The sequence below is a fragment of the Coregonus clupeaformis genome, chromosome 27 (assembly GCF_020615455.1).
Source record: "Coregonus clupeaformis isolate EN_2021a chromosome 27, ASM2061545v1, whole genome shotgun sequence".
Classification (NCBI taxonomy): Eukaryota; Metazoa; Chordata; class Actinopteri; order Salmoniformes; family Salmonidae; genus Coregonus; species Coregonus clupeaformis.
Genome location: NC_059218.1, coordinates 13,373,532 through 13,386,839, shown reverse-complemented (window position 1 = coordinate 13,386,839; position 13,308 = coordinate 13,373,532). Strand labels below are relative to the sequence as shown.

Here is a 13,308-nt window from a genome sequence, read left to right as displayed (position 1 = left end):
CGACAGTAACATCTGTCACCCCTAATAACTCTGTTGCCGTATCCACAATCATCTTCAACCTGGCATTTCTGCTTTCCACAATCTGGGTCCTGTTGAGAACCTTTCCAATTAAAGCACATTTATGGGAGCAAGTTCTGAACATACCTCAACCATGTCAGGACTAGTAGCAGCACCAGTAAATCCACTTACTACAGGAGCAGCCACAGTAGCTCCACCAGTCTGTTTTACAGCCTCTGCATACGAGACATGATTTATTCTATATCTCTGGGCCTCTAGCCTCTCTCTGCACCTGGCATCCACCAAATGCTGCACTGTGCCCCCCCCACCCACCCACAATTACAACACAGCCTTCACATTGTTCCCATATTCATGTTCCCCTCCACACTTGGCACATTTTTATTTTCTTTAAACTGAACAGCTACATGTCCCATTCTTTGTCATTTAAAACACCGCAGTGGGGATGGGACAAATTCTCAGACATTGAAACTAACGAATCCGATCTGTACTTTTGCAAGCAAAACTTTCTCAAACCTCAGTAGTACTGATAACCTTTCATTTATTTGACCCTCTTTCCTACTGATCAACCTGTTAGCCTCAATCACTCTGCCTCCCTTCATATTTTCTTTAATATCATCTATGGACATAGATAGTGGGTCCCCAGAAATGACTCCTTAACTTAGCATAAGCTCCGAGGACAGGCTTTTGATCTTCTTCCCATTGAGTTTCCATTTGAAGAATCTTCTCCTGCTTAGCATGGCAAGCACAGAATATTAGCAGTCTACCATTTCCAATGAACCGGGTTAGTTTAACTTCCTATTTTATTTATACATCATTGGTTGATCGGATAGGGTGTAGCTGCGTCCCTGTGGTCACACCAAACACCACAACCTTCCACTCCGACACTGCTTTCAGTAGCACCATGACCTCTTTTTCCTATTACTTTCCACTACAGACCACTCAGGTCCTTGACCCTCATCCTCCCCACTCCTATCATCAGAACTATCAACCATATTGATGGCATTCCAGCGCAGCTGTTGTTTCTCCAAATCCTCCATCACCACCTGCTGCCAGACTTGCACACGCACGGACACCCATTCGTAGATCCTAAATGCACTCACACTAAATAGTAGCTCAGTAAATAGACTATGCTGACATCTGGTGGTGAAAGGTGTAAAACGCTACAAAGTTGCACACATAAAGCAATGTCGAAGATGCTCGTCTCACCTTGCTCGTGAAGTCTACACAATTTGATTTGCCTGCCTTGATAGCAGTGCATTGGAATGAGTTGTGACATTTGCATTGTATTGATTAGGGATCCCCATTAGCTACTGTTCCTGGGGTCCAAACACATTAAGGCAAATCAAATCAAATCTTTTGTAAAAATATTGTACATCATAACATTATTACGCCACTACATATCTACAACAAAATGTATAATACCACCTTACAACAATATGTAAAGTGCGTGTGCTAGAGTGTCTTCACAGTCCACGTTGTTCCATAAGGTTTAGTTTAGTTTTTTCATTTTTTTTTTAACAGCTTGCATGAGTTGCTTGATGTGGAATAGAGTTCCATGTACCGGTAGTCATTGCTCTGTGTAGTACTGTGCGTTTCCCAGTGTCTGTTCTGGACTTGGGGACTGTGAATCGACCCCTGATGGTATGTCTTGTGGGGTATGCACGGGGGCCTGAGATGTGTGCTAGCCATTTGAACAGACAGCTCAGTGCTTTGAACATGACAATGCCGCTCACAAAGACAAGTCGTGATTAAGTCAATCTCTCCCCTACTTTAAACCAGGAAAGATTGACATGTCATTGATGTTAGCTCTCTGTGTACATTTAAGGGCCAACTGTGCTGCTCTTTTCTGGGCCAACTATAATTTGCCTATGTTCGTCTTTGTGGCACTTGACCATATGACTTGGCAGTAGTCCAGGTGTGACACAACTAGGGACTGTAGGACTGGTTGTGTTGATAGCAATGTCAAAGCAGAACAAATCTCTCCCCATTTTAGCTACCATTGCAGCAATATATTTACAATCCAGGGTTATACCAAGCAGTTTAGACTCAACTTGCTCAAGTTCCACATTATTCATTACAAGATTTAGTTCAGCGTTTAGTAAATGGTTTGTCCCAAATACAATGCATTTACTTTTAGAACTATTTTAGTATTAGCTTATTACTTGCCACCCATTGTAAAACTGACTGCAGCTATTTGTTAAGCGACGCAGTGATTTTACTTGCTGTGGCCCAGTCCAGTAGATGCAGGTCACCTAAACATGTGTAGGCCATGGGTGCGTTAGAGGTAGTCTTTATTGCAGTCTTGCTGGGCATCAGTTACTGAGAAGTGAAATCTTTGTAACATCTGACCCCCCCCCCCCAAAAAAAAAAAAAGTCTGCCAATGTTCATGTACCATCAGATAAAGCTCTTGAATTTCTGGTTCAAGGCAGATTTCTTGGGTTACTGGGAGGGTCAAATCAATAATACCATGCCCATTTTCTATTTGGTGGAACCATTTCAAAATATTTAGGAATGTTCACTGGGTATAGATCCAGCTTTGTGATATACTCCAACCAGGGAAGCATGCAACAGTAACATGCTTTTGTTTAGAGAGCTCATTTGGGTGGTTGAAAAACTTTGTTCACATTACCAGAACGAAACCCACTGCCCCAGCAAAGTGACCATTTGTATGCAGTGCCATATAGACAGGTCGGTTGTTTAAGCTAAGGTCACGTGTACAAGTACAGTGTAATGCCTTTGTTGTGCTTTCCCAACAATGCAGTAATCAATAATCAGTAGTACCCCCCCCACAGTGCCAATACCATATTTACAATGTGCAGGGATACTTGAGTGGTAACTGTGTATAGGGGTAAGGTGACTAGGCATCAGGGTATATGGTAAAACAGAGTAGCAGCAGCGTACATGATTGTATCCGAGTGCGTTTGTAGTCAGTATGAGTCTGTGCGTAAATGAAGTGTGTGTAGTGTGCATAGTCAGTGCAAAAAGAAAAAAAGGTCAATGCATAGTCTGAAGACATTTTGTTAGCTATTTAGCAGTCCTATGGGTTAGGGATAGCAGCTGTACAAGGTCCTGTTGGTGTCAGACTTGCTCCGGTAGCGTTTGCCATGAGGAAGCAGAGAGAACAATCTATGGCTTGGGTGGCTGGAGACTAACAATTTTAAAACGAGCCACCTAAAATTCCCCACATGGTACCTTCATTGTTGCTAGCCATCTGGCCATCCAGAATCACAACACATGGCCTTCTGCCCCATTGAAGTGACGTCAGCTCACCTGTCTATACTGGGAAAAGAAACTAATTACACCAAAATAACACTTCAGACTTACACATTTGATCCACTCTTACTCAATGATACCCACACACACAGTTAAGGAATCTTTTGCCACTTTATTCAGAATTTGCTAAACAAATGTGGTCCTGATGGAACGATCAAAAATGCAAAAAAAATTAAATAAAAAGCCACAAATGAAACTAGTTCAGACACAGGACGAACTGCTCAGTAAGGGATAGGAATGGTAAAAAAAATGAATCTCAATTAAAGGGAATGTTTCTGATTCTGGGGGGGGGGCTTGAGGAAGGGAAGGAAGGGAGAGGTTGATGCTTAGAGCTGTGTGGAGAGAGGGAACGCAGGATGAAAGGGGACAGAGCGAGAGGGAGGGACGAGGTGCTCAGAGCTCTCCACAGTCAGCGATGACGACCTTGGCAGAGCATTTGCCGCTGCTGGAACCCTTCTTCTCCATGTTAGCGACAATGCTGAGCCCCTCCACGACCTTACCGAAAACAACGTGCTTGCCGTTCAGCCTACAGAGGGAGAGAGCGAGATCAGCACCTCAGTAGTTACAGCAGCATTCTTCCTGACTGGACTAACAGATGTATTCCTGAGGTTTAGGGCAACCAGGAACTGTTCAACAAAACATGTTTGTAGTCAAAGGCTGTGACGATCATGGAATTCTGGGTAAGGATTATTTGTCAGTCAAATGAAGGTCATCACTATACCCGTTCAAAATATAAAATTACATTTTCTCCTGGCCTTCTCCCTGGCACTAGCAGTAGGCACTGCAGCAGGGCCGGGGCTATTGGGTAAAGTATACTGAACAAAAATCTGAAAATAGGCAACAATTTCAAAGATTCTACTGAGTTAAGGAAAATCTGTCAATTGAAATACATTCATTTAGGCCCTAGCCTATGGAATTCACATGACTGGGAATACAGATATGCATCTGTTGGTCACAGATAAATAAATACAAATGTAAGGTAGGGGAGTGGATCAGAAAACCAGTCAGTATCTGGTCTGACCACCATTTGCCTCATACAGCGCGACATCTCCTTCGCATAGAGTTGATCAGGCTGTTTATAGTGGCCGGTGGAATGTTGTCCTACTCCTCTTCAATGGCTGTGCGAAGTTGCTGGATATTGGCAGGAACTGGAACGCGCTGGCATACGCGTCGATCAAGAGCATCTAAACATGCTCAATGGGTGACATGTCTGGTGAGTATGCAGGCCATGGACAAACTGGGACATTTTCAGCTTCCAGGAATTGTGTACAGATCCCTGCGACATGGGCCCGTGCATTACTATGCTGAAACATGAGGTGATGGCGGCAGATGAATGGCACGACAATGGGCCTCAGGATCTCGTCACGGTATCTCTGTGCATTCAAATTGCCATCGATAAAATGCAATGGTGTTCGTTGTCTATAGTTTATGCCTGCCCATACCATAAGCCCACCGCCACCATGGGGCACAACGTTGGCACCCTGCTAGCCCACACGACGCCATACACGTGGTCTGCGGTTGTGAGGCCTAAAACGATGCTGGAGGCGGCTTATAGTAGAGAAATTAACATTCAATTATCTGGCAACAGCTCTGGTGGACATTTGGGCAGTCAGCATGCCAATTGCGTGCTCACTCAAAACTTGAGACATGTGGCATTGTGTTGTGACAAAACTGCACATTTTAGTGTGGCCTTTTGTCCCCAGCACAAGGTGCACCTGTGTAATGATCATGCTGTTTAATCAGCTTCTTGATATGCCACACCTGTCAGGTGGATGGATTATCTTGGCAAAGGAGAAATGCTCACTAACAGGGATGTAATTTTGTGAACAAAATTTGAGAGACATAAGCTTTTTGTGCATATGGAACATTTCTGGGATCTTTTAATTCAGCTCATGAAACATGGGACCAACACTTTACATGTTGCGTTTATTTTTGTTCTGTGTATATCTACTTAAATAAAGTAATTTACCCGATTACTGTACCAGCCCTACCATTGGTGCGCTGCCCTGTAGGACACTCCTTTACACTAGTGAGGACGTGTCTTAGTTTCCGCAGTTTGTGTGTGTGCACGCATTTATCAGAGAGAGACACCATTGAAGGGTCTGAGGAGTGTTAGGAAGGGTGGACTGCATCAGTTTTGTTACCATTAGGTAGTGTCGTCACAACCACAAGGTTTGGAAGACCATCGTGATTTAAGCATCACTTGCAGAGTATGCATGTAAATTATTCACTAAATTTCAAATCAATGAACTCATCTCACCAATCAGTGTCAACTGTATGTGTGTGTGTGAGATATATATATATATATATATATGCCCCTCACCAGTCGGTGTTAGCAGTGCAGATGAAGAACTGGGATCCGTTGGTGTTGGGGCCGGCGTTGGCCATGGACAGACAGCCCATGCCTGTGTGCTTCAGGGTAAAGTTCTCGTCGGGAAACTTGTTGCCATAGATGGACTTGCCCCCGGTTCCATTGTGGTTGGTGAAGTCGCCACCCTGGGGGAAGGCAAAGAATAAGGGACATCATGACCATTTTCTTTGTATAGCTATCCCCTTTCTCTAATCATGCCACTGACAAGGCTCCTGTATTCCACAAGAATCCCAACTTTGAGGCATGTTGGGGGACTGCATCAGTGTTGTTGCCATTAGGCAGTGTCGTCACGACCACATGGCTCGGAAGACCACCGTGAGAAAAATATCACTGGCAGGGAATGCTTGAAAATTATTATTATGGTTGGTAGGGGCCCAGCATTGGGCCTGGTTGCACCAGTCTAATCTAAATCAGATCAGGGCCCATATTCAGAAAGAGTCTCAGAGGATAAGTGCCAATCTAGGTTGAGGTCCCCCCCCCCCATATAATCTTATTCATTATGATCTAAAAGGCAACAAATTATCCTAGAACAGCACTTCTTGTTTGAGACACTTTATTCATATCAGCGCCGGATTGAGGAGCCGAAGCAGCCTTTGGGACTATTGAGTTTAGTCTGGAAACAGCAACCCAGAGTCTGCTGCCACCCAACCCACCCACCCACCCACCCAACCCACCCACCGCTCACCTGGCACATGAAACCGGGGATGATGCGATGGAAGCTGGAGCCCTTGTAGCCGAACCCCTTGTCCCCGGTGCACAGGACACGGAAGTTCTCTGGGGGAAACAGGCACCCTGTTATAGTCAGTGATATGTGCAAATCTGCTTAAAAGGATACTTCGTAATTTTACAAATGAGGCCATTTAGCTACTTCCCTAGAGTCAGATGAAATCGTGGATACAATTGTTATATCTCCGTGTCCACTATGACCAGCATTAGCGCAATGACTGGAAGTCTATTGCTATACAGTGCACTCTGAAAGATTTCAGACCCCTTGACTTTATCCACATTATGTTATGTTACAGCCTTATAAAAACACTTTAATATCACATTTACATAAGTATTCAGACCCTTTACTCAGTACTTTGTTGAAGCACCTTTGGCAGTGATTACAGCCTCGAATCTTCTTGGGTATGTCGCTACAAGCTCGGCACACCTGTATTTGGGGAGTGTCTCATTCTTCTCTGCAGATCCTCTCAAGCTCTGTCAGGTTGGATGAGGCGTGTCGCTGCACAGCTATTTTCAGGTCTCTGCAGAGATGTTCACTCGGGTTCAGGTCCGGGCTCTAGCTGGGCCACTCAAGGACATTCAGAGACTTGTCCCGAAGCAAATCCTGCGTTGTCTTGGCTGTGTGCGTATGGTCGTTGTCCTGTTGGAAGGTGAATCTTCACCCCAGTCTGAGGTCCTGAGCAGGTTTTCATCAAGGATCTCTGTACTTTGCTCTGTTCATTTTCCCCCTCGATCCTGACTAGTCTCCCAGTCCCTGCCACTGAAAAACATCCCCACAGCATGATGCTGCCACCACCATGCTTCACTGTAGGGATGGTGCCATGTTTCCTCCAGACGTGACGCTTGGCATTCAGGCCAAAGAGTTCAATCTTGGTTTCATCAGACCAGTGAATCTTGTTTCTCATGGTCAGTGTCTTTTAGGTGCCTTTTAGCAAACTCCAAGCGGGCTGTAGTGCCTTTTACTGAGGAGTGGCTTCCGTCTGGCCACTCTACCATAAAGGCCTGATTGGTAGAGTGCTGCAGAGATGGTTGTCCTTCTGGAAGGTTCTCCCATCTCCATAGAGGAACTTTGGAGTTCTGTCAGATTCACCATCAGATTCTTGGTCACCTCCCTGACCAAGGCCCTACTCCCCCAATTGCTCAGTTTGGCCGGGTGGCCAGCTCTTGGAAGCGTCTTGGTGGTTCCAATCTTCTTCCATTTAAGAATGATCGAGGCCACTGTGTTCTTGGGGACCTTCAAAAAGGTACCCTTCCCCAGATCTGTGCCTCGACACAATCCTGTCACAGAGCTCTAGGGACAATTCCTTCGACCTCATGGCTTGGTTTTTGCTCTGACATGCACTGTCAACTGTGGGACCTTATATAGACAGGTGTGTGCCTTTCCAAATCATGTCCAATCAATTGAAATTACCAAAGGTGGACTCCAATCAAAATTATAGAAACATCAAGGATGAGCAATAGAAACAAGATGCACCTGAACTCAATTGAGTCTTATAGCAAAGGGTCTGAGTACTTCTGTAAATAAGTTCTGTTTTTTATAAATGTGCACAAATTTCTAAAAACCTGTTTTGCTTTGTCATTATGGGGTATTGGGTGTAGATTGAAGATGTATTTAATCTATTTTAGAATAACGCTGTAACGTAACAAAATGTGGAAAAAGCGAAGGGGTCTGAATACTTTCCGAATGCACTGTATGCTAGCATGCAGATACACCCAACTTTTTTCATACTGGACACAGACATAAAACTGGTATCCACGAGTTCACCCGACTCTGGGGAAGTAGTTTAAGGGTCTCATTGCCAAAATCCCCACTTATCCCTTTAAAGGCATAAAGGTTGCATGAAGTCAAAATAGTGGTTTTCTGCTCCTGATCACTGAAATCTATCAAGACTGACAAGGTTGGCCAGGGCCGCTCAATGCTACTTAATTACTAACAGGAAGCAAACTTGCTCTTTTGCATTTATATGCATCAGCTGTTGCATTGTATATGATATCTGATCATTCAGCAATGCATTTTGTCATGTAGCGTAGATGGAACTAAACGTATGCTGCTGGCCTTCGGGGACCAGAGCTCACTGATGACACAAAAGGCGCCATTGAAGGGGGTGAGGAGCGTGGGGAAGGTTGGACAGCGTCAATTTTGTTGCCATTAGAAGGCAACGTCACAACCACAAGGCTTGGAAGACCATTGTGAGATAAACATCACTTGCAGAGTGTATGTGTTTATTATTCAGGAAATGTCAATCATTGAAGCAGTCTTACCTGCAGTCTTGGGGACCACATCAGCGAAAAGCTGCAAGAAGAGAAGAGGGCTTTTCATTAGTATAAATAAAATGTTATTTGTCACACACGTGTTTAGCAGATGTTATAGCGGGTGTAGCGAAACGCTTGTGCTTCTAGCTCCGACAGTGCAGTAATATTTAACAATTTCACAACATATACCCAATAAATGAAGGGGAAACAGCATGGAGATCAATGGAGGTAGAGCTCAAGTTGTCACTAAGGAATAACGTGATCATTATAATCCAGGGTAATAAAAGACTACAGCTAAAGCATTGACCACAGGACCCAAAGCAGACGGGGGCTAGAGTCTAAACAACTTCGATTCTAGGTGTTGCTTCTAGACTTATTCTGATCTAGAACAACTCCCATGTGAGAATCACATGACAGTAGGCATGTTTCCACTGACCAAGGTTTATTCGACAAAAGCAATGTCATAAAAAATAAATAAATAGCGACACGTGTAATGGAAACTGCATATATAGACGTTTTCTAAATATCAACAATTTGTATCTGTTCAACTGGGATGGATTTGTCTTTTGTCTAACTTTATTGCAACAAATGAAACCGTGTTCTTCGACTAAATGATGATTGCCAAATACTTTTGAAGGTACGCAGGGCACGTGATGTCATCATGTAACTATAAGCTCTACGCCACATTTAATTCTAAATGCTGGCAAAATAAATATTTAAAAAATAATGTTTCTTTGCAGGACAAGGATTGTCCTGACTTTCAAGAATGACCGAATTGCGTCATCTTACTTTTCTGGTAGGCTGGCAAGTTCCAGCAACCAATTATTTCAGATCTACAGGCGTGCAAGTTTCAACATAGCACAGACCTTGGCAATATGTTGGCACATGAGAATTATTAGAATATGCCAAATATTAGTCAATTATTGCAGTCTATCGATGCTGGCTTTCGCAGGCTACCCGAGGTATGAAACATAGGTGGGAGGGCATACAGGCTGCCACCAATTTATTAAGGCACAATTTGCCTAAATGGGTAAAGGAAACACTTCAACCACTACATTTTTATTCGACACTAGGTTTTTGCTAAAGTTTTTTTGTTGGGTTGATGTCATTACGTCTCCAGCTGTTTTTAAATCGACACAAGATAGTTCAAATGGAAACATAACCTAGCAGGCAATTGTCGCATCTACACTATTTTATGTGATCTATCTATCTATTCACTGGACAAGTTAATGTTAACAGCTACTGATTGTGTGGGACAAAGGTGCATCTCTACAGACACCATTTCCAACCTATCGCATGACAGTCAGTCTGGGGCAATCGACTAGCAACAACTGGCCACTACAGCTACAGGCAATGATGTCACTGAATTCCACAGCAAGACACATGTCAAGTGTAGTGTGCACCATCTCACTCACCTCATACAATCCACCTGCTCACATTACACTACCAGCTAACTACTGGTATAAAATGAAATCACTCTTTGCCTTAAGGTACTGATCTAGGATCAGTTTACCCAAAATCCTTTAAAATACATTAGGAGGGATGGGATTATGTTAGATCAGTGTCTAGAGCAAATGAGGCTATATTATATTCCTGCCAAGCACCAACCACCTGTGAAAAGTGAACGTTGACATATAGGCCCTTACACAACATTCCTTTCCCTCCACCAGGCAGCTACTGTGATGGGAGGGCCTCAGCATGAAATGGCAGATTCCAGCTGACACAGCCCCTCTTCTCACTTCCCTCCCTCCTCCAGCCCCAGACACACCCTCAGCTGTAGCCCAGTACTTTTCCACTCCTTAGATGAGGAACAAGTTCAAGGAAAAAGGAATTCACTACTGCAGTCATTGGGCCAATGTTGTAGGATAAAGTTGCCCCATCCCCATAGAGGCTGGTCTAAGATCAGTTTTGAGTGTCCCGTGCCCTAGTGTGGGTAAAGGTAAAGATTTAGGGAGGATATACTTTTTCTAGATCTGTGATTTTGACCAACTTCTGTACCTACACTACAATGTTTAGCTTAGCAAGAAGCACCAGAGCTACTGGCATCATGGCCGTAAACAATTGGTGTCAGCTGCACGGCCACGTGCTCCCTCCCACGGGATGACAAAATGTTTGGAGAAATTGTCCAAAACGAATCAAAAGGCAATGCTACAAGAATCACCAAGTACTACACTCCATTTTGCCATTTGGAAGATATTGTGTAACGTTTGATGTTTAAAAAAAAAAAGGGAATTTTCTCCTGCATTTCGCGCCAGGCTTGCGGGTGGATGGCTGGCCTTAAATGCGTTCTGGTGTGCGCCACTGCACCTACAACTAGTCAACAAAATCTGAGATGTAAGTTAATGCCATTCTAAATAATGCAGATATTGTGAAGGGAGTGAATGGGCATACAGGCTATCTAGGGCCACGTGCTGTTTGAATGGAAAACAAGTATGCAGCAGTAAACAGCAGCAAGGTTTTACCGCATAGAGAGAAAGGTCCGGCAGCTGAAAATGTATGGCCTTTATAGCATATTTCATAACAATAAACAGTTAGCATAACGTTACACCGCAGTACAGCGGATTGCAGAGGGACCATAGTCCACTTATTTTTTTTGCCATTTAGCAGACGCTTTTATCCAAAGCGATTTAGTCATCTGTGCATACATTTTTACGTATGGGTGGTCCCGGGGATCGAACCCACTACCCTGGCGTTACAAGCGCCATGTTCTACCAATTGAACTACAGAGGACCACATTCTCCTTGGTGCCTTATAATAATAATGGGGCTGGGTAAATTACCAGATTAATCAATTCATTACAATTTGTCGATTGCACCAAATCAAAGTATTGGCTGCGGTGTGCTTTTAGGTACATTGCGTTCCCTTAACCACACATCCCTCCTTTTTCAAAATGGCATCTGGCGCTATGAAAAGAAAATATGCTGAAAATGGCGACTGGCTAAAAATGGCATGTCCAGAAAACTTGAGTGAAACAGCAGAAACCAACGTTAGTTAGCTATGTTAATCTAAACAACGCAATTAACTATTTTACGCGCACATATTTTCAGTTCCATGATTGCAGGAGCATGGGATTATTATTGCGAAAGTAAGACCATTATTTTACATCAGGATGGTAAAACCTCTGCTCCAGAAACAACGCTGATTTAGATACCGACAAGAAAACAATGCAAAACATGGCTTTTAATATTGCGTTAATGCCCAATGAAAATGCAAGAACAGCAAATACAAACCACAATCATTGACTATACATTGTTTAAAATGTATGCAGATCAAGTGAGGTTCGAGCAAAGTTGGGGAGCTTTCAATGAAACTAAGTACAGTAACGTTAGTTAGCTAACGTTAGCCAGTTAGTAAACATGTCAAAGATGAAAGCACGTGGACCCGAGTCTGACACCATCCCGGTTGCATGCAACTATCTGGCAGCGAGCTAAAGCAGACCCTAACGAGAATTAAGCAATTATTTTAAAGATGTAAAGTTATATTTATTCCGAAACATCTCGATTTGCTCTGCTCCTTACCTCAATTTCAATCCTGCCGGCGGGGGCATCGCCGATAGTGATGTCGAAGTAAACTCTGGGGTTTGGCATGATTGGGATTAAACCGTTTTTTCTTTCGTGAAAATACACGAGTACAGGCCAAGTTTACTGGACGGTGCCGCAGCTGACTCGGAACGGAAACACTGCTGTGTACACAAAATATATATGCGCACCCCAGGGAAGCCTCCGGAGCCAATGCGAACCAGTAAGAAGACTGGGACCACTGAGTGACATGAGCTTGAACCAATTAATGTCTCGGGGGCGAATAAAGTAGAACAATGGTCCCTTCCCCTGCACGCCCGTTTGATCAGCGAGGTTTGGGGGACGGACTCGTGATTGGCCCATTGTGGTGCATACAAATGATGATGATACATACTGCCCAATGCGCTGCCAGGGAAAGTCTAGGCGTGTACTGTCCGCTAGCTGTATTGTACAGGGCGTTTCCCGCCGAATAAAATCGCCATTATGGCTGAAATATAAAAGTGAGTTACCAATGGCATTGTATGGAGCAACAGATCCAAAATGGCCTGTGTTTGTCGTTAACCACTTGACAAAGCGCTCGCGGAATGTATGCGGCATTAGCACGAATGATTGTATGCCTAACAAAAGACACCGAGTGAGGGGGGAGGGGGCACGACTGAAACGATGCGGTTGTATCGGGTTTCTGACTCGAGCCAGGGTCGTGGCTGGTAATGTCTAGATGGGATCCTGCTTGTCAAATTTACGTCAAAGCTCTATTATTTATTTATTTATTTGCATTTTAGCTAACCCTAACCTGCCGCGTAAATTCTCCTAAACCTGCTAGGAAAAGTCAATTCTGACAAAAGCTGGATCCCTTATTTTAACTTTTGTGAAACGGATGTCACTGGCAATTCATGTGTAGTTATTTGTATATATTTTTTTGCTTAATTTATTTTATGCTTCTTGAGAAAATATATTTGTAGTGGTGTCCTGTTTTTGTTATTGTATTGTAATAAAAAAAAAGGGATGTTGCTCATGTCAAAGTGAATTTTTGCATTTTAGCAAACCCTAAACCTTTTCCTAACCGTAACCTAATTTTCCTAACCTGCTGCATAAATTCTCATAACCTGCTACGGAAAGTCACTGCTGCATCCCATCTAGACAAAACC

At 43.6% G+C, this 13,308-nt stretch overlaps 1 protein-coding gene, 1 non-coding gene and 1 pseudogene across 2 annotated transcripts; all 3 read right to left on the bottom strand.

The window, feature by feature from the left end:
• Positions 1 to 3,384: 3,384 nt before the first annotated feature.
• LOC121541446 (peptidyl-prolyl cis-trans isomerase A) lies at positions 3,385 to 12,334 on the bottom strand. Its single transcript, XM_041850455.1, has 5 exons — positions 12,161 to 12,334; positions 8,652 to 8,682; positions 6,349 to 6,437; positions 5,616 to 5,788; positions 3,385 to 3,818 (listed from the first exon to the last, which is right to left on the bottom strand). Exons 1-5 carry the CDS (start codon positions 12,227 to 12,229, stop codon positions 3,686 to 3,688), a joined length of 495 nt encoding a protein of 164 aa, XP_041706389.1. The 5' UTR covers positions 12,230 to 12,334; the 3' UTR covers positions 3,385 to 3,685.
• Positions 5,415 to 5,500, bottom strand: LOC121542247. Its single transcript, XR_005995856.1, has one exon. It is a non-coding gene; the product is annotated as a small nucleolar RNA SNORD35 (small nucleolar RNA).
• Positions 5,928 to 5,999, bottom strand: LOC121542248 (annotated as a pseudogene).
• Positions 12,335 to 13,308: the final 974 nt, after the last annotated feature.